We start from the raw sequence: 24,098 nt of genomic DNA on the forward strand, positions 1-24,098 counted from the left end.
AATGCTCACCATTGGAAGAGGGATTGTTTACCAATCTTCATTTTGCAGACCTCTTTTCAAATCCACAATATAGGCCTTTACAAGTTCCTAGTCGGAGTTAGAAATACTAATAATTAGAAGTGATAATTAAGATACAGCACAACAGAGGGTTAAGAAACAACTTACAAGATCTTATTGGTTGATCATCAAATTCCTACACCCCGTCTTCGGGATTTTTCTTCTAAACCTTGGGTCTCCTGAACCCAAATTCCTCAACATAAGGACTTCCTACTCCATATTAGATATCTCTTTTCACAAATCAATGAAATGATATTATTCAAATTATTAATTTTCAATATTTATCACGTTAGCTTTTATCTCTTTCAAATCTAAACTGGACTGAGGCTAAACCACAGGAAGCCCGATTTTATATACCTGCGCGTGCGCGCGTGTCAAATTCTAGTTATGGCGGGAAAACTGTTAACTTAGGTTTATGTTTATAAAAATTCGTTTATGAGGGTTTAAAGCACTATTTATTTTCAAATAGAGTATATTTAAAGTTTAAAAATGTCTATGTCCAGATTTTGGCCATTAGAAAGATTCTCGAGGTGTATTTCTATGTCAAGCACAGGCCAAAGCTCTCTGAGTCATCGAAATCCTGCAAACTGGAAGGTTTGTAATTAGTTGTTGAGCCAAATATGTTAAGTTTAAATAACAGATAATTTGTATATAGTTCAAAATAGTACTTTTAAATTAGGAAAATTACATTATTTGGATTCCGAGATGTATCCAAACTGCTATGTAATTTGGAGAAGTATTATTTAAACTTGTAAACCCGGGAACCCGCGAATCATCGACGGCTTGCAAAATTGGAGAATGAACAAAGCTTAATTATATATTAGATCTTATTTTATCAAATTTTCCTTTTTTTCATTTTCCCTTTTTATGTTTTTGCTTCTATGATTTAATGTATAATGTAATGTTATATATTCTAATGTGTTGGGGTAAATGATGGGGTGTCTGATCGTGATTTGGTATCACATCTCAGGGACTATGTAGACAAAACAAAATTAAAATCTGTTTATGAAATATAATTGGAAATTCCCTAGGGGTGGGACCCTTTTTCAAATTTCATCAATGGTTGGGTAGGGTAATTATCTGAAACCATATTTCAAAATAAATTATTTCTGCTTATTTCTCAGTCATCAGCATTTTCCACTTTTCTCTTGTTTCTTTTTTTTTTAATAGGAGATTTCAAAGGACAATAGCTCTGACCTTCAGATTTCCTATACAGATTCCAACCACCTTATCATTTCCTACATGTCCAAAGGACAAAACCAAATTCTCGTAAGTGAGCCAGAATGATAAAAAGTCTGAGATAAATTGAATATTTGTATGTTTGAATGAAAATAAAATTAATGTTTTAATAAGCATATGTATCTATTCATTTCTAGTGCAAAGTAAAAAATATTGGTCATTGATGTAGCTTAATTCCTTATTACTTGATTCTATTACACAGGAGAACTTTTCATTGTTTGAATCCAAAAAGTGGCTGAGAGCAGCAGTGAAAGGAGACAGTGTTCTTTTTATGTACAAACACAACGTAGGTATTAAGAATATAAATGACTAACTATTTAGATAAAGGGTAAAGATGAACCAAATGTCATGGGAGAACTTGATTTAAACAGGAAGTATCGCCTGGTACCAATACGTAAACCAATAATGTGTAGTTCCAGAAATCATCCCTACCCACCCCACAGAGGAATTTGGAATTTTCGAAGAGTGGGGGGGTCAGAGAAAAAACAAAAATTACAGAGTGTGTATGGAAGAAAATTGGAATTTCCAGGGGATAGGGGGTATGGATAATTTTTGGAACTACACAATAAAAATTTGGTAAATATCAGAGGACATGTTGCAGCCATTTTCACTGGAGCAATAGATTTTCCCACAAGCAGCCCCACATTCAAGGGTTTGATAATAAATTTATGTGGGTTTAAACATAGGTTTTTATTCCCATGAAAAAAATAAAAAATAAAATGACGGCAGTGTGAGTAAGGCCCATTGGTCTAAAAAATACCTTTCTTAGGTTGAGACTCTATCACTGCAGTCACAGATGGAAAGAAATATATACACCAAATAGATTAATGGTGTATCCACCCCAAATCCTACCAAAATTAACTATCAAAATCTATCTCCCTTATTACCAAGAAGTATTACCATGCAATGCATTTCCAAACAATGTAATTTTTAGGGCTACCTGTGGTATCTTACCACTGAATTGGATAACGGATTTTTGGGATTGGCTTGCCTACCTTCGTTACCAGACACTTAATCCTAAATTGCAGAAGGTTTGTAATTGTCTTATAGGGGTTTCAATAAAATCAAGATGGCCTAAAAAGGGGGTTTGTATTTCTCATTTAAGGAGGCTCATTTGTAGTTCAGGGATTTGGAACCACCCCTATTAATCGAACTTGCTATTTGGGTTTTAATAAAGGACTCGACTCGAAGATTCCGTATCAAATTTTCCACCACGTCATCGCAGTCCTCCACTGATTCGTGCCATGACTTTGTGTCTAAGATGTCCTTACACTTTGATGTAAGAGAGATTCCTGTAACGGAGGGAGAATCACAAATACCTATGGAAGATTCTCAAATGTTGACGTCATCGCAGCAAAGCGGTACATCAGATGACGTCACGGGAGCCGTAATGACCTTAACAGAAGTGGCAGGAAAGGTATTTCATATAAAAGCAAGTCCTGGAACAACCAAATGGTGGAATTGCGTTCATATCGGCTATGTATTACGCCAACTTGTGTTGACGATCGATGAATTGAGATGCGCAAACCGATCGATAATAGATAATTGCGACCGATTAATTTACCTGCTTTGAAATTTCTAAATCAATATTGCGTTCAGTTCTTATTTGCGATGGATTACATCCACTGGCATTGCGTTCACTGTGATCGACCTCAAAATAACAAGCGCAGTTAGATACCATTATTGCAGTGCATTAACATGCCTTACTACGCAATCCTGCAATTATGGTTGACGCATGTTAATAACAATTGTACACATAAGGATTATTTATGCGTCATTATTCCGTCCCTTGGTGCGTGCGCTCGCTCACCTACGCACTTCTGCATAATACTTTATATTTAGAATGACCTGCTTTTCAGTAATAACTTTTAAGGCCTGTTGTTTGCAGTTGTAAAGCACGCAGGGTTTTACAGAACACAAGAGAAGTGTTGAGGAAAAGCATAACGTATAGCAGAAAGAAAGTGCTGTCTGCTCTAATAAAGCGCGCGCTATCAACCAATCAGCAATTATTTTATTCTTACAGCTATTTTATATATAAAGACAAGAGAAAATGAACTAAGAGAAGGAATTGCCCCTATATAGCCTTGTAACCATCGTTTTAGAATAGATTCTAAAAATAGCATCAAAGTGTGCACATGATGCAGGGCACGGGGAATCCTTCTCTTAGTTCATATATTCTCTTGATAAAGAACTATAATTAATTTTTCACCTCCTAGATCGCTTTTGATTTATGTTTCCTGTTTTCAGTCCACTAGAAGTTGCAGTAATGACTTCCCAAAGGCATACGAAAGTTCTAACATCCCAACATCTCGCCTTGGTTTATTCATGCGCTTATGCCTGACGGATTCGAATTTCCCTGCATTTGTTGAGGAAGTTGAGAAGGAACTGTTGGACCTTACATCAAAAAAAGGCGTAGGTCTTTCACGTGGTAAGCAAAACTGGTTTTGTTGAAAAAATAATAATATGTTCTTGATTCGATGTTATTCTTTTAAAAAAATAACCTAAGACCATTAATTACCATTCTCCGGAATCGAGGTGGGTGTAACAATATCCATTTTCCCGCGTCAGAGTATAACCAATCATTCTTTGATAATATAATTAAATGACACGTTATATTATTACTGTCCCATTGCTGCGATCATGATCGTAATATATTCCCACTGAGAGTAATATGGGAAGTTGATCTCCGAGGCAGTTGTGAGCAAGTTGCTCAGAGTGGGAAACAGGATTCATTGCAGCGGGGAGGTGGGTGGGGCGTCGATCCTGATGTGTATCAGTATACTCTTTCCGAACTGGTTCGAAGGGGTCTTACTGGAATATGGGTGGCTACTTATACCGTCTGGGCACATGATAATGTGAGATATGATCCCCTGAGACAGATAACTCTCGAGAATCCTGAAAATCGTGTGGTATTTGAGGTGTCGTGTGTAATCCTCCCAGTGGGAATAACTCTTTTTCCCAACAACAAAAAGAAAACTGAAAAATAGCTTACACCAGAGTTTAAAGTGGCTGACTACTTTTTATCAAAAACTCAAAAACTCGCGCGTAGGCATCCATCAAATGTTGATTATCTCGAAACAAGCTCGGGACACCCCATTTTTCTTTTCATATTTGGAATCAGCATTAAATTTCAGGTTAAAGAAGTTTCAATTTTCAATTTTCTGTTTATTCACAGTTTCCAAAGTAGTCGGCCACCTTAAGTAAACGTTGTAAAAAAACCTTGCGCGCGTCCTGTTGTTAACTATGATACTGTTTGTGATAAAAAGACTGACGATTATTCCGTGTTTATAACTTAAGTCAGTCATTCGAAAATATTCGATATTTGTGTTCTCTTTTTCCAATCAATATCTAGGAGTTGTTTCCTGTTTTCCCTGTCATTTTATATGCACCTGCAGCAAATAAATAGATTAAAATAATTTATAATATATTTTACTTTAAAGAATGACATTACTTTATCGCTCTCTTTCATCAAACGATAACAAATTGTTAATGCCAGCCTAGAACTATATTTATCATGACCCAGGTTATTCAGATATGGGATGGATAGATATAACCGAAAAACTATACTTTTACTTCTTTTACTAAGCGTTTTTACAGTAAAAAGTTTAAAGTTACCATTAGCAACTACTTTTTTTTGTTTGTTTCCATTGCACTATTTTCTATTACTTCAGTTTAGTTCATAGATCTTAAATCTTAATTTTTTTACAGTGTAATTTGAGTATCGTCTGGTGCGTTTTTCGCACTAAAAAACTTATGATAATTGCTATAAGCACCGTTTATTTCTTAGTCCCATTGCAACATTTTCTATAAATTCAGTCGCAAAGGATTGAGAAGTGAGAACATAAGAAATCCCATAGAATTTGCGCATTCGATCATGTTAGTAAACGGAAAATTCGCGCAGTACAAGTAATACACATTATCACTTAAATTATAATTTTTAATCCCAATGCTATTAATATTTGATGTAATATTGGCAATATATAGTTAATAGATAAGTTCTAGCCTCGTGGGTTTGCGTTTACATCCGGCTCTTTAAGTATGTCTACATTTCTTGACAAAAAGGCAATGGAACTTCAGATAAATGTTGGTGTTATAAAATAAATAAACCTGACATTTCCTTTTTTCTTTTCATTTTCTTTTATTTCCTTTCCATTCTCTCTTTTCTTTCCTGTTTCCTTTGCATTTCTATTTTCTCCTCTCCTTTCCCTTCCTTTCCTTTTCGATTCGTTTCTTTTCTTTCACATTTCATTTCTTTCTTTTCTTTTTTCTTTTCTTTTTTCTTTTTTTACTTAAAAACAGTTTACTCCCAAGACGGAGATAACAAAGTCTTCCTATGTAACCAAATATTGAATAAAGTTTTTGTTGAACAAATAAGCGGCAAATATACCATGCTATTAGAAAACGTTCATATGTGTACTAAAACCCATATTTACTTTCATTTGTCATAATTTCGTCCGCGGGAAAACAATTATAGGTCACCTGCCTCTCTATAGGGCAACTGTCTGTCCATAATGTTCATTTTCCCCGAATGGATTGATCAGTCATGGCACTAAACATTTCCAAGGGCTGTTTTTTTGACCCTGAGAACAGTTTATCGACAAAGGAGACGAAAATACTAATGGTTCTTAGCATATTGTCTTGTGTCTTGGCGATCATTGGAAATGGTATTATATTGTTTGTTGTCTACAAAAAAGAATCCTTCCAAAATACGTCCAACTTCTTTCTCTGTTCCCTTGCCGTTGCGGATCTTTTAATGGGACTTATTGGAAATCCAATCAGAACAGTCTTTCTTGGCATTAATCTTTGGACATCTAATAGAAACAGTCTGACAAAGTTCAATGATTTCCTTGCGTGCCAATTGCTTGTAGCCACTGCATTTAACCTGTGTGCTGTCAGCGTCGACAGGCTAGTAGCTGTGAAATGGCCCCTTCGTTATCCTACTATAATGACATCCAAAACCACTTTAAGGATCATCAAGTTGATTTGGTTGTCTTCCTTTGGTTTTGGAATACCCATGCTGATCTTTAACGATGGTAAAAATGCTTGCATTTACTGGCTCTTTATTTCGTTACTGACGCTTGTGTGCCCTCTTCTCGTCATTTTGTACTGCTACACTGCTATCTTAAAAATTGCTCAACAAAAACAAAAATACGTCGTACCGCAAATTTATATGTCATCATTTCCTTCGGCTAGCAAGGAAACTAATAAATACAGAAAGAACCGCAAGGCTGTAGCAACATTCCTAATGATTCTAACTGTATTTGTCGTGTGTTTTGTACCAAATGCAGTCTGCTCTGTGTTGTGTGTCATTCCATATCAAAAGTGTCCAGCATTTGCGCAAACTCTTGTGAATAAATGGGAGTGGTACATCTTTCTTCTTTTGGCCACCTCATTTGTTAATCCTTTGTTATATGGATTGCGTAATCGGCAATTCAGAACAGCATTTTTTAGTCTGGTTTCAAAGATTTAAGCCGACCCAACAGAGAAAACCGTTAAGAACAAGAAACAAAATGGAAAGATGGAACAAAGGAAAAACCGAAATAATAAAGGAAGAAACGAAGGAAATGATGAGAAAACCAAGAAGAAAACCAAAATGGTTGGCATGATTATTGTTTTTATCAATTCAAAATCTAAAACAAAAGAAGAAGGAATTAAGGAAGACACGAAGTGGCCAAAATAAAAATAATACAAAATCAAAAAGAGGAAGAGGAAGAAAACGGAAAGAACAGAAACCAAGCACAATACATAAGTCAAAAATGAAAGATGAGCAGATGGCTTGCGAATTTAAAATAAATAATAAACAGAAAATTGAGCGTAGTAATACTCCCCATTAGCCGTTCTTAGGGTTTAGGATTACTCAGCAGTTACTCAATTTTTGTCATTTGAATTTATAAACACATATTTAAGACTAACGTGACGAATAATAAAAAGGAAATTTTTGATTCATCTGCCCTAAAATTTAAAAATTGAGTATTGATTTCATTGCTGTAATTAATTCTTGGCGGGTGTGAATTCGGACTTTTAAAGTTTCTGAATAAAATTTCAGAGATTAATGCAAACTTGTTACTCGACAGTGCGAGATATCGAGGTAGGTTTCTTTAATCTTTCGTCGATTGCCAGGAATTTCTTATGCCATCTGGGCCAATTTAGACATTGTAATAGCTGTTGTATATTCATAAGCAAAAATTGCCACTATATGTCTGTCACTATAAGTCTGCTATAATTGCCTCTTTTTGGTTGGTAATATCGTAATAACAAGATGGAAAGTCAGGTCGTGCCAAAACCATGCAGAATTGACAACGAAGAAGCTCTTCTCTCTTCTATGGAAATGGGCATTTACATCGCCATTAGCTCTATTGGCAGTATTCTAGCAATCACTGGAAATGGGCTTGTGATACTCCTAGTATATAAGAAACGGTCACTACGCAATGCTTCCAACTTTTTTCTCTGCTCTCTTGCTGTTGCTGACATTTGGGCTGGATTCGTACCAATCCCTATTGCTACGTCGGTGGTATGGCTTGATGTATCGTGTAATACTCTTACCAAACTAAATGATTTTTTGGGAGTGCACATTCTTGTTGTGACGGCACTGAACCTATCTGCCGTAAGCATCGATAGACTTATTGCTGTGAAATGGCCTTTGCGTTATCCCAGTATAATGAAAACTTCAACCACAAGACGAGCCTTGTTGGTTATATGGGTAACGTCCATAGTCTTCGCTATACCTACTACATGCGTTTGTTGTAATGACATGTTAATATATTGGCTTTTTATCTCAGTTTTAACGATTCTTATTCCCTTTCTTGTCATTCTGTACTGCTACAGTGCAATCTTAAAAATTTCTTCACAACAACAGCAGCGCATTATTCCAATAATACATCAACAAGCGCCTCATAATACCAGAAACGGCCGACACCTTGGAGTTAAAAAGAACCGCAAAGCAATGACAAGGTTCCTTGCAGTTATATCTTTATTAATATTAGCTTTACTCCCCAATCTTATCTGCGCGATACTGATCATGATTCCATTCAAGAATTGCCCTTCGGCTGTGCAGGCCATTCTGAATCACTGGGACTGGAGTGTGCTTTTCTTCAACTTAAGCCCATTTTTAAATCCCTGTATTTATGCATTGAGCAACAGGCAATATCGATCTGCTTTTAAGAACATCATCAAAAGGGAAAATGGATCAAATACAGTTCAAATGTTGCCACAAGCGCAGTGAAAATATGTTAATTCAGAAACCAATTGACTAACATTAAGCTGGAGTAAAGAGTCAAGTTTAAATTGACTTCCCATAACAAACAGCTGTTTACTGGACTCGTTCCATTTCGTTATAAAGCATGATTTAGCGAAGAAATGGTAATGTTAAGAACTATACCACGAAGAAAAAAAGAAAGCCTCACTCGTCAAATCAACTAAGACTGTACAATAATGCAATAACAAGAGGCAAGAAAGAGACAAACAAAAATAGAAAAAAGCAGGAGGCGTACTAACTATATTCACGATACTCTAACTTAGGTTGCGCATCGTGGAATGATATATAGAAAAGAAAGATACGCAGTCAAGAAAGGAGAAAGCAAAAGACGCATGGTATTAAGACTATTCGTGAGACTCCTAACTTCAGGGAGTCCAATTCAAAACCGAATGTGGTGAGCAATCAGGAATTATATAGGCCAGAAAGATACATTCAAGAAAAGGAGCCTGAGAAAGCAAGATACGCAGGAATAAGAATATTCGTAAGACTTCTCACATGAACTTAAGACAGACCCTGGTGCGCATCCAGTAATGATATGTAGGCAATCCGAGAAAGAAACATGAAGGCCCGAGAAGAAAAGACAGAAAGGGAATGTATATGCATCGCCTGTAAAGTAAGCCATTATTCTTCCAGGATGGTTATAAAGCAGGCATCTTTCTTTCTAAACACTAGATTTTAAAAGGATCTCAGTCGCTAAGAATAAGAACCCGACAAAAGAGAACCCAACAAAACTATAGCATTGCTAAAGACGGGAGAGCGAAATATGGCTTCTATATAAGAGCCCTGGCTTCTGAAGTTGTAGCCTGGTGTGTAATAGCTTTAAGAAAAAGAATTAAATCAAAAACAATGCGAAACAAAACAAAACGAAAACCACAAAACAAAAATATTCAAGAAATAAATAACACGACGCTAAGCATTCCATTTACATTTCTTACTCATAAAAAACAGGAACACATTTATCAAAAAACATACCAATAATATTTATTCCTTGTAATATAATCAGTCATACATGCAATGATAATCTGTCTTGTTACTTATTACTATCATGTAGCTTGAAAATTAACATTAAATATAAAGCTCGTACCAATAGAAGTATTGTCAAATTGACTTACAGTAGCCCTCGTTATTTAATATTTATATTGATACCAAAAGGTTGAAAATATAGCCAATCAAAAAAGCTGTTGAATATTGGTCGGTTGGTCGGTATTCCACTGTATATTTTCAAAATGCTTCACTATTTTTGGGGTAAAATAGTTAACAGTAGCGGATCTAGGATTTTAAAAGGAGGGTACCAAAATGGCTGCCAGGCAGAAAGAGCTGGCACGATCGGCCGGCACATACGGTGGTTCCAATTTCATTTTACTAAGCATCAAAAACATGATAGGCTGCTCAAAGAGTTTCCAATTTCATTATAAGCATAAAGAACATGATCAGTGTAAAGAGCATGATCACACTCACAAGATCCCTCACTGAAGGGGAAGGGGGCATTCAAATCGGTTTTACAAGATCTCACAAAGGGAACCACCCTGGATCCGCTACTGGTTAAATAGCTTTTTCGTTGCTTCTTCGTGCTCTTATTCGATTTTTTTTTTACGTTTCCAATTTTCATTAATTATGAAAGAACGAAAAGTTAGCACAAAAACAAACTGCTATAGAGGCCAAGCTTCGTCGAATAGAACTTCCAGTCGTTTTCTAAATAACAGTCTGCGCTTCACTGAAATCATTATTATATACAGGCGCTATGATTGTGAAAAAATCTTACAAATTTACATCGTTTGTGTTTTACGGAATCATTGGTTCTATCGTTGTAGACCCACTGAAGCACTGAAGCGCGAGGGTTTCTGAAGTAGTTTAGATAAAGAGGTTTTAAAGCAACAACCCGACTACGATTTGACGTACACATTTTTAAGGGAATTGACTTGAAATATGAAGATTCGGTGGAAGTCAGTTAAAGTTTTTTCTAGTTAAAATTTGTTGTGTGCTTGGTGAAAACGTTTGGGGAAATAGTCTGAAGTCGGAGACAAAAAATTTAAACTAGAAATAAAAAAATGAAAGCCGTTTCAGTGAGGTCTGAGTAATATGAACGATGACGTTCAATTAAAAAAAATCCACTTCACATGTTAAAGAGTTTGGCGCCAAATACGACATAATTGGAATCCGTTGACCCTCTCATTGGCTCTCTTCATTGATTGATGTATCATTAGCAAAATACATAGCGAATACAGCATAAAAATAATAAGTTACTTGTGAACATCTGGAATGAATGATCTTGTCATGAATTTGACTTAGTCTCCCAAAGTAATTTTCTTGCTCTAAAAGGGGTGAAATTATGTACCCTCGAGATCTTGTCATTTTCACGTATCCCGTTCCCGTGTTTGTCTTATGTGGTTTCTTCGATACAGATCTCGGTTCTTGGGCACATTTGTAAGTCAGTAGTTTGAATTGATAATTTGGTTGGATTCGGCCATTGTTGTTTAATATCTGTGCATCGGTGTTCTGTATCTTGTCTGAGTAGCTAAAAAAGGAAGAAAGGGAAAAAAAGGGGAAAAAAAGGAAAAATGAGATATTTTTCCATTTTTGGGATATTAAAAATTTCGTCAAAAAACGCTTTTTTATAAATAAGTTGTACACGTACGTTTTGGTAGCATCTCATCATCTTCATCGTCTTCATCATCAAGTAATCTTCTTTGCTTTCCTATTTTATTTCTATATAAGAAAAACACACACACACACAAAAAACAATGGGACAAGGTTAAGAAAATTCATTTTAAAAAATAAAAATAAAAAAAAGAGAGAGAGAGAGAGACAAGGAACCTTACTTTTTTGTGCATATACAAACACCCCATATAACGCCTCCTATAACAGCTGCAAATGCTAATGAACCAACGATTATGTATACGATCATCCAGTCTGGTAAATGAAATAAAATATTATTCAGTAAAATTACAGACCTGCCCTACTAATCATCTTTTAGGCACCAATATGCGGTACAACTGCTGTGCGGAACCAATTACGGCCTTTTTAATCTTGAAATGGGGGCTTATCCTAGGCAGGGAATTGAGCGCTTGTGTCAGCTTCTGTAAAGGTTGCGCGCATCTGTCGCCAGCAAAGGCGTAGAAATAAAATCGAGATCTACTTTCACGATACTGCGCAACACATTTGATAGTCGGAATATGTATGCAATGGGATTGCTGGAAATTGCTCGAATGCCTAAACCAATCAAATAACAATTTGTTACCTGTGGCACTTCTTAAAAAAATGCTGCTGGCATAGCTCCATGCAACAATTGCACCCTCATCTTTAAGAATCACGGATTGCAAGGATGTGCAGTTCTAACTCATCGGGGGCATTTGATATTTTTGAAAGAAAGTTTTTCACAGGACAAATTTTTTTTAAATACATTCAGGGGAGAAGGAAGGGGGGAGGATGTCCAGATCTCATATCTAATATTGCCCTGCCTTGGGTACGCCTTCATTTCAAGATTTTTTCCTAGCACAATAATGAGGATGATCATCTTACTTTATATAAGATATTGAGACTATTAAATTATATACCTCTTTCTTTTACTTTGCCCCTGTGTCGATCCATATAAGCAAGCTTTACATTCATGCCTATATCAGCTTCATGGGCATTTGTTTGGCACATTACACCATCATTACACTGAACTGCAAAACACTTGTCGTTTTCTAAATAGGCAATATCGCAGGATGGTCGTACACAACAGAGGGCGATGCATTTCTTTAAGCTCTGTACCTGTTAGTAACGCAAAATACCAAGTATTAATATAATTATATTACTAGTTAAAGATCTGAAGAAAAATAAAAGATAATCACTTATGATAATGCTTAGATTTATCTAGGAATGATCCATCCATACGGTGTAGGCGAAGTAAAAAGTCAACACGTTGCATTCACATGCATTGATCGATGTGCACTCATTCCTATTTTACTTATTTTAGTTTATTCGAGGAGTGGTTTCATCTTGTAACAATGATTCTCTCACAAGTAGCCCATAGTGTCAGCTACAGTATAACTATTTGCAAAGGTCTCAAAGTACCTGTCCCATTGAGGTAAAATTGCTTCCGCGATTTCCATTTCTCAAAGTTATTCCAGTAGAAATTCGGTTGCTACGGCAGCGGTCTTTGCTAGCTTGGAGGTTTGTAACCTCATCTGAGACAGAGCTCTTTGGGCTATCCACATCTGCTGCCAAGTCTTGAGAAATTAAGAGAATGATAAATTGCATTACATTTACAAAACATAACAATTGTAGTATAATGTAGTGCATTTATGGGATTCAGATCAAAATTGGTGCCAACCCCAACCTGTTAGGAATGCAGGGTTTTTCTTCTAGATTTACAGGTTTTCCACTTTTTGATCATTTTCATTCGATTTACCCGTTTTCATTTGTTCTGGACTGCAAAGACGTGCTTTCCACTGTCCTAACTTCCACCCCCAGAATTTTCCAATTTTCCAATGTTAGTCTTTAAGAATTTAGATTTCTCAACCAAAAAAAATTCGATGAATTCGATGGGTCTCGAGTACTTCATACCAAAAGAAGGAGAAAACTTCGGAAAAGCAAATAATGGCGTGTATCTAGGTTTATTACCTGTGACTTCTTCTTTTTCTTCTTTGGGCTTTGTCAGCATTGCCGATATCAAAGGTATCTTATTTTTAGGTTTTCCTTTAACATCGACAGGTATACATGCTCCTTTGTTCGTACAGGTCACCGAATAGCACTTGTTATCAACATAATAGGCAACATCGCAATTTTTGGACTGGCAGCACCTTGCCATACATTTTGGCATATCAGTAGCATCCTGTTGCAGAGTGTAGTTGTTGCTGGTAATTTCACCTTTAAATGTCTTGTCATTAGTAATATTACTGGCTCGACAACGTAAGTTATTTGGGGCCTTCGGAATAACTGGTAGTTCTGCCATTTCTGAAAATAAGTAGAGAAAACGAAAAAAATAGGATTCAATTCTCCTCAATCTAGTTCCTTCTGTGAGGTCGAAGTTAAATGCGCAATTATTCACTAATAAACTAAACGTAAGGTTGTCTCTGATTTCAAATTTTCTAAAACATTGGACGTTTCGGTTTCAAAACTGAAACCTTCATCAGCACGAAGAACTGAAATAATGATGTCCAATAATTGAAGTCCTTGGCGTCAGCCCTACGTGCCACCCAGGCAGAGAGGATAATGATGAATAATATCATAGTGTATTTTTTTAAATGCGCATGTTAGGTACACCATGAAGTCCTTAGTATGTGGTACAATTTGGTGTTCAGTTAAATTTTACAAAGAGTATCCAAACATAGGTAAAGCCATTCGCAATCTTTCTACTTGTACCTTCTAGATCTCTCCACGAATATATACGAGTTTAAAAATCAACAATAGTATAGACAAAGATTTCATAAACTGTTACTTACCCTTAATAGAATCTTTTAGTGGCCTGACATAGGATATCCTTGGTCTGAAGTCAGATGGTGGTGCTGGTGTATGATCACAAACGTCCTTGTCCTTGCATGCCACAGTATAACATGTCTTCTCAAGCATGAAGGCTAAATTACAGCTATCATCCTTGCAGCACAATTTCTTGCAAGCTTTCATGTTCTTAACATCACCGTGGTCTTTAAATTTCCCCGCTTTTTTGCCACCTTTTAGCGTGACATCAGTGATAATTTTGGCAGCCATGCACTTATTGTCTTCGCTGCTTTGATCTCCACCAAGAATTGCATCAAAGGCCCCGGCAGAAGAGCCACTGCTGTTCGTTTTTGATTCATCAGAACCAGAGTTATGGTCTTTCGAAGAATCAACTGGTGTAAGCTGTAACTTGCCATGGACTATGTTCATTTGCATAGCTTGCCCTGGCTGAGCATCAGTGATAGTAGATGTTAGATTAACAGTTTTTAGAAGGTCTTCTGGTGTTGTTTTTTTGGCCTCCGGACTTTCCATGATGCCGGTTTTCTTTTCTGTATTTTTATCAGGTTTTTTGAAAGGCAATCCTATTGTGAAACAATGATAATTATTGTCATTTAGTATACAGTATACAACATGTGTATTTAGAATTATTCTACCATACAAATCCTACCTTGTCCTGGTTGCATTGTTTCTTTTGGTTGAGGAGACATCATGCCAAGAGCTTGACTTGGAGATAGGTGATTCGGTAGTCCTGGTGATGACGGCATTATTGGACTACCAGGCACGCTAGACTGCTGTGGGAGAAGTGGATTTTGCATGTCAAGTGGTGATTTGCCAAACATTGATTCCTGCACTTGACTTGGCTGTGGTTTCAGGGGTTGACCAGGAAGATCTTGAGGCGGAAGCTTTGGTTGGCCAGGCAGCGATAACAGGTTGGAGCCTTGAACTGGTTCGGCCTGTGGCTTGTTTAGACCAGATGGAAGTTCAGGTGGCTGCCCAGGTAAGCCGGGTAACCCTGGTATCCCAGAAGGCGAAGGATTTCCAGGAAGTTTGGGATTTGCCGATGCCTGCTGATCGTTTGCTGGACCAAGAGAAGGCATTCCTGGTAGTTTGGAATTGCTAGATGCCTGCTGATTATTTGTTAGACCAAGAGAAGGCATTCCTGGTAAACTGGGTGTTCCAGGTAGACCAGGTATTGAAGGTCGTGGTTGCTGAACGGGCTTCCCTGGTACCGCAATCGAACCTTTGTTTATTGCAGGTACAGCTGGAGGAATTAAGGGTTTAGCTGCCAACGTGGCCTCGTCAGAGCTCATGAATTTCGTTGATCCAAATGCTCTCACAAATGAGATATGAGGAGAAAATTTCGAAGGCCGAGCCTTTTGCGTTTTACAAAGTGCTGCATTCTTACATTCCACAGAGAAGCAGTTGGAACTGAGCATAAATGCAAGATTGCACTTAGGCATCTCACAGCAAATGCGCTGGCACTGTTGCATATCTTGAACCTTGCCATTATCATGGAAATTACCAGCTCCTAGTCCTCCTACTAAGGTGACTTCTTCTATGATTTTGGCCTTTGGACAGGCAGGAGCTGGTTTAGTTATTTCGCTTTTCTTTGCCGATGAATCTAGAACAAAATTATCATATTAGTCGAGGATTTCGCATAGCCGACTATTACTCGGTACCTGCAATAAAATTGTACGTAGTCCAAGTTCAGAGAGTCCAGTCCGGGGAGACACTGATTTCACTCCTTGGAGATGGAATTATTTCCGTTATTTTGATTCCCGCTCTAGAACAAAATATTTCTTGGATTCCTCATTCCCCTCCCAATAGGGAGAAAAAATATAGTAAATACCTTTTACTTTGGGAGCCATCTCCTTTCTGTTCCACACATAGGCTATTTGTGGATTGTAGATCGATGGCTGGGCAGGGATGGTAGAGCATAAGTCTTTGTTGTAGCACTTTACAGAGAAGCAGTTCTGGCCCAGCATAAAGGCTAAGTTGCACGTAGGCTGTTTACAACACAAGTCATAACATTCTCCTATATTACCAACCTGTTAATTGAAAGTATTATCAAAAATCATCAGTGTTGAATTTCTTGGGAACATACCCGTTTCTCTAGAAAGGCATGATCGATAGAGACTCTTTGGTAGTGTTACAGTGCTATCACACGCGCGAAATCGCCAATTTGCAGTCGCAACAAAATATGATGTTGGTGGACGTCAATCATATATTGCAATGACATTGTCTGAAACCAACCATTTTTTAAGGGCACGTTCCTATGAAATGTCATGCAAATTCCTTAATGGACATTCACCAAAACCTACTTCGTTTCGACGATTCAGCGCGTACTATTGAAAAAGATAGCAAGCTAAATGAAAGCCTTTTTTTTCGAAAAGGGAAATTTTTAAAATGTTTACTTAGATTATCCTATAACAAAAGAATGCTTAAGTTAAGTTGAAATAAAATAGCTTTCGTACCTTTCCCGTATCTGTAAAATCACCAGACTTCAGGCCACCTTTCAGTGTAACCTTTGTCATCAGCTTCATTGGGCTGCACATAAAATTAGACGATGCGTCCTCGTTTATATTGACTGCAAAAGAAATTTATGGTCTATAAAACCAATATTAACTATATGCAATGGTGAGCTCATCAGTTCAGTTCTTATACGATGAGGTAAAGAAGCATTTAATTTTATTACAAACTGCGTGTGCGTTAAAAGAATAACATTGACCATGCATGCACTTTCGAAAGAAGGAGGAAGTGGAGAAGATAGGCTTATTTTGTCCCTAAGTTCCCAAATTCGCTTAGCTGTTATTACAGTTGAGCCCGCAATGAGATTTTTTTGTTTAAGAATCATACAAGTGAGGCTATCTGGTAAATACAATGCGTAGTGTCTCATTTGCATCTCATTTTCATGCATCCATAATATCTGCTATTCGTTTCGCTGCTACACAGGTTTAGTAGCACACGTGATATCGTGGATTTAACTTACTTGTATGTTTAACACCTTCGTTGTTCCAACGAGTCACATACACGACAGAAGGGTGGTAGGGTGAAGACTTGGCCTTCTGCAGTTGGCAATTTTTCCCATCGGTGCAGCCCACAAGATAGCAACGATTTTGTAAAACGAATGATAAATCACATGGTGCAAAGCTACAGCACTTTTTAGCGCACTCATCAACTGAAGCAACCGCTCCAATATCCTTGTAGGTTCCCGCGTTGATTCCTCCTTTCAATGTGACCTCTTTATGTACTTTGCCTGGTTTGCACTGGCCTGCCATACCAGGGTTTATATTTACAGGTGCCTGGGGTGTTTTGCTTGTCTGCTTACCAGAAGCAGAGAGTTGCGGGCTCGTAGATCCAAGATTAGACACCTGCATGCCACTTGATACGAGTCCTTTTGCCATAGCGTTTGAAGCTAATGGTTTAGTAGACGATAGGCTTCCTGCTAAGGAGGCTTTGGTCGCTAAAGTATGATGTGTTGGGATTCCAGCAAGTGCGAAGGAATTATTCCCTATGAAAAATATAATAATGTCATTTTCTTATATATCGGGGTTATTGCTTCCATGGTTCGTATGGCTGTGAAAACTCACAAAACGAACGTCGTGCCGTAATCGCAAAGACACCATGCCTAAGCTTTTTCATTGATTAAGCATTAATCTCGTTTGGGGTAGCGTATTAAACCAATGTCTTCAGTTCAGTTTAGCGTGTGCTGTAACTTTTCACAACCATAGATATCTCAAAAACTGTCGAATATGCTCAGAAATGCACTTTAGTTGCTTTTTAGATTCAGCAATAACCTAATTGCAATGCCTTTATCTTCGTCAGATTAAATTAAGAAACAAAGGTATTTATTTTAGATCGTCAGAACTTAATATTAACATTAATTAGTTAACAGTTATTTCAGTTACATATCTTCGTTAAGAGTTACTAATAAGCCCCTCTAAAAAAGTACTTTCTAAACAATGTTCAAATAATTTACGACAATTCCTGATACCTCAGAAAGTCATGCTAGATGTTGCTAGTTGAAAATAAATAGGAATTTTCCATCGACTGAAACATGGGCAACATATATTTATTTATGAAAATCGCTGGCAGAAGTAAGGCCAAGAAAGTGAAAGAGGTATTCTTTTAGAGGGAGGCTTTTACCTTACTATTTGAATTGAGACTAAAGAGCATAGTTTAGTTATTAACATGCCTAGTCGATTTTAGGAGCTTATCGCAGCTGCATTCTAGAGCCAGTTACTTCGCGCATTGCTCAAGCAATAAGGACATTGTTCTTAGATATATGATTTAGTTGGACTGGGAATACAGGAATACACAATGCTGATTGACACTAGAATGTCTATCTTTTGTATCCATTGATAGCATTCGCTGTTTACTCTTGGAAAAACAAATTGAATAAGATAGTTCATGTAACGGCACTATGACATGCTTTATACGTTTATCAGACATAGTTTTCCTCGCCAAATGTAACAGAATTTAATGATATTTTATTTCATTTCAACTAAATGTTCCTATTAACCTTATCATTCGAGATTTTAAGGAAGAAGAAAAAAAAGGTTTGATGACCTTTTTGTAAAATTTGGACACTGAAAAAACAGCATGTCTGGTATCCGGCAAGAGAACATTCATTTGTTTTCGTAGCCATAGCGACAGCGAATTGTGGTAACCTGCCGAAAACCGGTTTACTTACCAAGCAACAGGTTGGGCAAAGATGATTGTGATCAATCATTTATGTTCTGCTAGCTTGTTTTTAAACCGTTCTTCGCTCCGCTGAAAACTCCACAGAGCGAAAAATATATTCAGCTGAAAAACCGCTACTATGATCTACTGAGATACCAAAGTTATCGACTCAGAAATAAACTGTATATATCAAGATTTAAATGAATTAAGTGTTTTTGAATCCACAGCTCATGTTATTAGATTCGCCACGTGTTATGTATCAAATGCCAACACAACTCAAAATATCATTGGAAAAAGATCTCCGTAAAAATAACATATTACGCCTTTCAAATCCGAATCCAAGATCACCCTGCCTCTCTTATCTTTCTGCCAGCGATTTCGTATACTGATTTGAAAATAAGTTGTGTTCGACTAACCTTTGTTTTTACCAGTTCTTACGTGGGCAATTAGAACTTTGGTTTCCGAAGTATCCGTCGCTGTTGATTCGCATTCATCATCACTAACACATTCCACCGCGTAGCATTTTAAGCCGGACATAAATGCTACATCACAAGAGGGGTTCTTACAGCACAGCTCAACACAAGACGCCATGCTAGTAACTTTTGCAAGCTTTTTAAATGTTCCTGCTCCGATACCTCCTCGCAATGTCACATTCTCTTCGACTTTAGTGTTCTTACATGTTTGTAGGTTATTAGACGTGGTCACTAAATTTCACACGATAGATAAAGAAATAACGCATTACAACTTTTATTCTAACTTTCATTAACTATGATTAAAAGCTATGATTAACTAGAATGTCATAAGAATGTTATAGGAAATAATCCACATACCTCCAAAGTGAAGTCCAAAAACGAACAATGTAAGACAAAGAAGCATCTTCACTCCCAGTTTTGGTTGGCGACACCTTCAATTTTTTGTACCAATTTTCATGTCATTTCCATTTGTTTCTAGACAAAAAAATAAAAGAAAGCGAGGCGGAACCTTATTTCGCAATCTCTTCTTTTAAATATCGATTAAAACTTTTTCCATAATAATCTCTTGAGGAAAATTTAAGTCTCGGTAAATAATTTTCTTCGACGAAAATAGAGAACAATGGAGAAATTACATCATAGGGGGCTCAGGTGGATTAGCCAATGAGGTTTGTTTTTTTTGACATGTGATTAGCGGCAGGGAAGATCGATCAAGAATTTTAGTGATCGTGTGTCAGACGTCACGGTTCACTTGCCCTAGCGTCATGGGTGAAGAATTTCTGAAGACGATAGGTTGTTGCAGGAACGGGTACCAAAATGCTACCAGTTGAAAATTAGAAATAAAACAATGTGAAGTACTTTGTCATATATTAAGCAAACATCTTTTTTTTCTAGAAATGATCAAATATCTTTTTCCTTTGGAAAACATCACTCAAGTGAAACAACCATTTGATTTTGCAAGGTACAATACAAATGTGCAGCCAGATGGCGCAACTTTTTTACTTGGATTCACACAATCGAACATTCAACACCATCGCGCACTTAATAAAATAAACTCCTTACTGCAATCACTATAACCTGTGAATGTAGTACATATATAAAGTAGATTTGTTGTGACAGACGCTAATAGGATGCGATAAGATGTTTATAATCTTTAATACCAAACAAACGTCAGGCCGGACTGAGATTGACCAACGCGAAGGCTTCCTCTGAATTGTGTGTCAGATCATTCCATTCTCTTTCAGTTTCATACTTTTATACCCAATATTGCCACCACGTTACGATCTTAAGCATATTAGAGCTAAGTCATTTCTCTAAGTGGACTAGCTGACCTTTTATGCGTCGTTGATATATATATGGTCTCATTTGGTCCATCCTGACAAGAATTAGGCCCAGGGTTGCATTTATAATTTTACCGACTGAAATAGAAAGAAAAAAGTCTTAAAACCTTTTCACTCAAATTATGTCCAACGAAACAAGTTAGGTCTTATCATAAGTACGATAGCAGCTTTTCCCCCTTATCATTCTCGTTAGGAAGTTTCTCCGCGATGATGGCAAAAATAAATAAAAGCACTGAAATTGCGAAGATGTCGTCTAAACTGTAATTCAGTTTTAATTTCATGGGATTGTATGAGAAGATAATCCAGGTCTATGTATAGTGCCTAGCATGGGACTTTTAAAAAGTCCCGTTCGCGCTCCCACTTTTAAGTAGGTCTTTCACATTTTTTTAAATTAGGTATACATGAACCTTAGATATAGCTATTAGCCAATAAGGTTGTAAAATAAGAAGAGGGGGGGGGGGGGGAGGTGGAGAAGTAGATGACTACGTACAATGCTTTACACATTTGTAAGGAACTCGAAAAAAAAATACAACTAAAAGCGCTGATTTCAAATTTCGCGCGCACTGTCTTAACCGCTCGTACCCAGGCTAGCGTTCTTAAAGTATTGTCTACTTCCGCTGACGTAATTAAGACAACCCATTTCATAGGAGCCTAACTTAGCAACACAACCGACTGGTTTATTCCTTTCCAACCAGAGTGGACTACTCAAGAGGTTCGTCGTCTAATCGCCTGTGACATCACACAGTTGTTTCGACTTTTTGTCAACCACATTAAAACTAAATGTTTATATATATGTGACCATCGGTATTTCGAGTATAGATTGTGCCCATAGTACTACCAGTGATGTGATGCATTCTTTCATACGTATGAAATAGCATATTATATTAAGATAATCAAATTCAAAAATTCATTTTTAAACGTCTGGGCCTAGTTGTTCGAAGGGTGGAATGTACTATCCGTCGGAGATATCTTATTCCGTGGTACGTTTATTGGTTACGAATCGCTTTATTCACTGGATAAGGATTTATCCGTCGGATAGTGCTATCCAACCTTCGTACTACCGCACCCTGATTGTCATGTTAACCAAGAGAATTCAGTCTTTGAAGACGGGACAAGCTAAGATCATAACTTTATTGGGTAGCCGTCATTAAAGTTCATAACTTCCTAAGCATTTTTATTGGCCGGCATGGACTTCAGAAATTCGATTGTTATTCATATATTTTACTCTTATATACGCTTATTGATGTTGACTCTAAGAAGACCAACCTGTTTTGGACAACTTTGACCTTTGCCGTGCTTCCTTCTGCAAGGCAATGTTGAATCTGCCTCCTCTGCTGAAAAATATTGAGTAATAAGCTATCGCTACATCACCGCAGCAAAGTATTAATAGCTTTGAAAGACGTTGTCACTTATGTGTTTCAAAGCTGATGCCAGTTTTGATGGACTTTTTCAGGCCACCTCAAAGAGAACCGACATCACATTTCTCGCATTGATTGTCAGATTGAATCCTTCAAGTTTCTTCAATAAAACAATTGTCCTTTTTAAATGAGCCAACTTGTTGGCATGCTCTAGGTTATCATTTATTATTGGGCCTAACGTTGCTATGGACTGCTAAGCTTTGAGAGGAGTTAGTACATGGATTCAGTTTTTTCCCCGCTTTCCAGGTAACCCGAACATTTCGAGTTTTGATAAAAGATTGGAATGTTTTTAAATTGCCTTATTTGCTCAATCATATTATTTTTATTCGATGTGCCAAATTTCATGTGAGTTATTGGAGCGTTGAGATCAAGGCGCTCAAGCATTTAATGTGCACCAGCAGAGCTCTCACTTCTGAGGCAAATGGCGGGTGTTCTGTCAGAACAAAACACGGGAAAAAAAACAGCGATAAAGATCAAAAGATCAAATGATCAAGAGAAACGCTCGGGGTAGTAGACGGGTTCCCTACAAAAGCAAAACCCGGCTAAGGATGCTATATGACCTCCATTTTAAAGTAAATAAACGTATAAAATATCAAAAAAAATAATTGATGCCTACAAAAGAATAGCTGGAAATGTAAACTCCCTAAGCTTAGGATTAACTAAAAGGAATCCAGTTATTGTTTCTCCGTCACTTCTCAAAGCCAAAGCCAAATCTCAAATAACTCCGAACGTGGTCATTGTTAAAGAAAAAGAAGAAACATGTTGCCATTAACTTTCTAGGAATCCTTTCAGTGATCTTCTTAAAAAAACATATGATTAGAAATTAAGAACATTTGGGTTGAGATGTCTTCAATGTTTCATTGCCCAAAGTTAAACCACACGGCCTGAAATGGTCAAATTTAAATTGTTATTTGTGCTTTTGAGCGCATGAAAAATCATCTTGCTTGATTACGTTCCCCGAGCGATAGCCAGGAACGTGCTCATGAATGCACTTTAAGTACGTTTGCTAGGTCACGCGGATAATTTGGTTTACCAGGCTCAAATTTTACACTGCTCATAGCATTATGACGATAGTAAATCTTTGGAAAGTAGCTAGGTACAAACGATTTTGAATTTTCTTTGCCGTATTATGTGGGACGACAATAATGTAAGGGAAATAGAGGATATGCCAGTCTTAATGTCTGGGGTACGTACTTAGTCGAATAGGTCAACCGTTGATGCGAGTGCATACTCACAGCAAATATATGATTTTCTCTCATCAAGAATCAAAAGTAGCAAGCGATAGCCTTCTTCTGATTTAAAAATCAATATATAAAGCATATGGCAGAACTGCACAAAAAGCCTTGACAGGGGCAGAGTGAATGCATCGTGGTGTGGAAACAGAACAATACTACGAGAGGTTTATTGCCCCATTTTGTGGTCAGAAAGTCATTGACCAATAGGATTTGACACTGACCAAGAGCAGTCAAGTTTTCATAGATTCTTTAACGTCTTTGGATCCCTTATTTTCGCGCTTCGCCACATCAGCCACAAAAAATGTGTCGCGTGTGATGCTTCACAATCTATGCATGCCTTCACTGCCTTGCATCACTGAACCGAACGCCTTTTTTAATAACCAACTCTGGTGAAAAACAGTCAAAATATTATGAGCTTGATAAGATTCAATCCTAGATAACTTAATTTTCGTTAGGTAAAAGTGAGCGTACCGCTATAGCTTGTTGCCGAATATTTATCTTTTTTCTTTACCACCTTTTTTTCTCCGACATTTTGCCAGATTTCTGCTGGTAGATTTCAGGTTTGGCGGCGTTGTTGATCAACCAATCAAGCATCTCCAAGGACAATAGCCTTTGTTTTCTACCATCCTACTAACTTGTACGCTTAGCCACAAGAACAAGCCACCAGGACCACCCTAAGAAATTTCATAACTTCACTCCCAGTTTCCTTGTAGATATTTCTCAAAATATATGCGTAATTTGCCGGTCAATGTCACACATTCTTTTATTTTTCACATCTTTTTCAAATCTTCCTTGACATTCCACGTGGTTTACTCAAAATAAATATATATAGAGGATATTACATGGGCGCTTCTGGAGATACGAATTTATCTTCGAGTGTTGAAAAGATCTCTCACAAGTGAGCGCAGCGAACGAGTGAGAGATTTTCAACACGAGAAGATAAAATTCGTATCTCCAAGAAGCGCCCATGTAATATTCTG

General features: G+C 37.2%; 4 protein-coding genes across 6 annotated transcripts; 3 read left to right on the plus strand and 1 right to left on the minus strand.

Annotated features, from left to right (window-relative positions):
- Positions 1-504: 504 nt before the first annotated feature.
- On the plus strand, positions 505-23,917 carry LOC116295121 (meiotic recombination protein REC114). Of its 2 annotated transcripts, XM_031702859.2 has the most exons (6): positions 505-651; positions 1,228-1,326; positions 1,499-1,582; positions 2,474-2,713; positions 3,544-3,724; positions 23,658-23,917. In XM_031702859.2, the coding sequence occupies exons 1-6, from the start codon at positions 547-549 to the stop codon at positions 23,669-23,671; spliced, it is 723 nt and encodes a 240-aa protein (XP_031558719.2). In that variant the 5' UTR covers positions 505-546; the 3' UTR covers positions 23,672-23,917. The 2 variants fall into 2 exon arrangements, with proteins under 2 accessions (XP_031558719.2, XP_088893072.1); XM_089036946.1 differs by lacking the exon at positions 23,658-23,917 and having other exon boundaries at positions 3,544-3,955.
- On the plus strand, positions 5,700-7,208 carry LOC116295120 (adenosine receptor A2b-like). Its single transcript, XM_031702858.2, has one exon. The coding sequence runs from the start codon at positions 5,840-5,842 to the stop codon at positions 6,764-6,766; it is 927 nt and encodes a 308-aa protein (XP_031558718.1). The 5' UTR covers positions 5,700-5,839; the 3' UTR covers positions 6,767-7,208.
- On the plus strand, positions 7,488-9,409 carry LOC116295119 (trace amine-associated receptor 7d-like). The gene has a single exon (XM_031702856.2). The coding sequence runs from the start codon at positions 7,556-7,558 to the stop codon at positions 8,516-8,518; it is 963 nt and encodes a 320-aa protein (XP_031558716.2). The 5' UTR covers positions 7,488-7,555; the 3' UTR covers positions 8,519-9,409.
- LOC116295118 (uncharacterized) lies at positions 9,507-19,721 on the minus strand. 2 transcript variants are annotated; one of them, XM_031702855.2, is made up of 13 exons: positions 19,486-19,721; positions 19,072-19,359; positions 16,962-17,483; positions 16,447-16,559; positions 15,822-16,020; positions 14,640-15,593; positions 13,978-14,553; positions 13,157-13,489; positions 12,608-12,762; positions 12,106-12,304; positions 11,371-11,461; positions 11,187-11,257; positions 9,507-11,066 (listed from the first exon to the last, which is right to left on the minus strand). In XM_031702855.2, exons 1-13 carry the CDS (start codon positions 19,529-19,531, stop codon positions 11,026-11,028), a joined length of 3,588 nt encoding a protein of 1,195 aa, XP_031558715.2. In that variant the 5' UTR covers positions 19,532-19,721; the 3' UTR covers positions 9,507-11,025. The 2 variants fall into 2 exon arrangements, with proteins under 2 accessions (XP_031558715.2, XP_088893047.1); XM_089036921.1 differs by lacking the exon at positions 19,072-19,359.
- Positions 23,918-24,098: the final 181 nt, after the last annotated feature.

The sequence above is a fragment of the Actinia tenebrosa genome, unplaced genomic scaffold (assembly GCF_029948245.1).
Source record: "Actinia tenebrosa isolate PJP-AT-01 unplaced genomic scaffold, QUT_ActTen_1.0 PGA_scaffold0__85_contigs__length_37466705, whole genome shotgun sequence".
Classification (NCBI taxonomy): Eukaryota; Metazoa; Cnidaria; class Anthozoa; order Actiniaria; family Actiniidae; genus Actinia; species Actinia tenebrosa.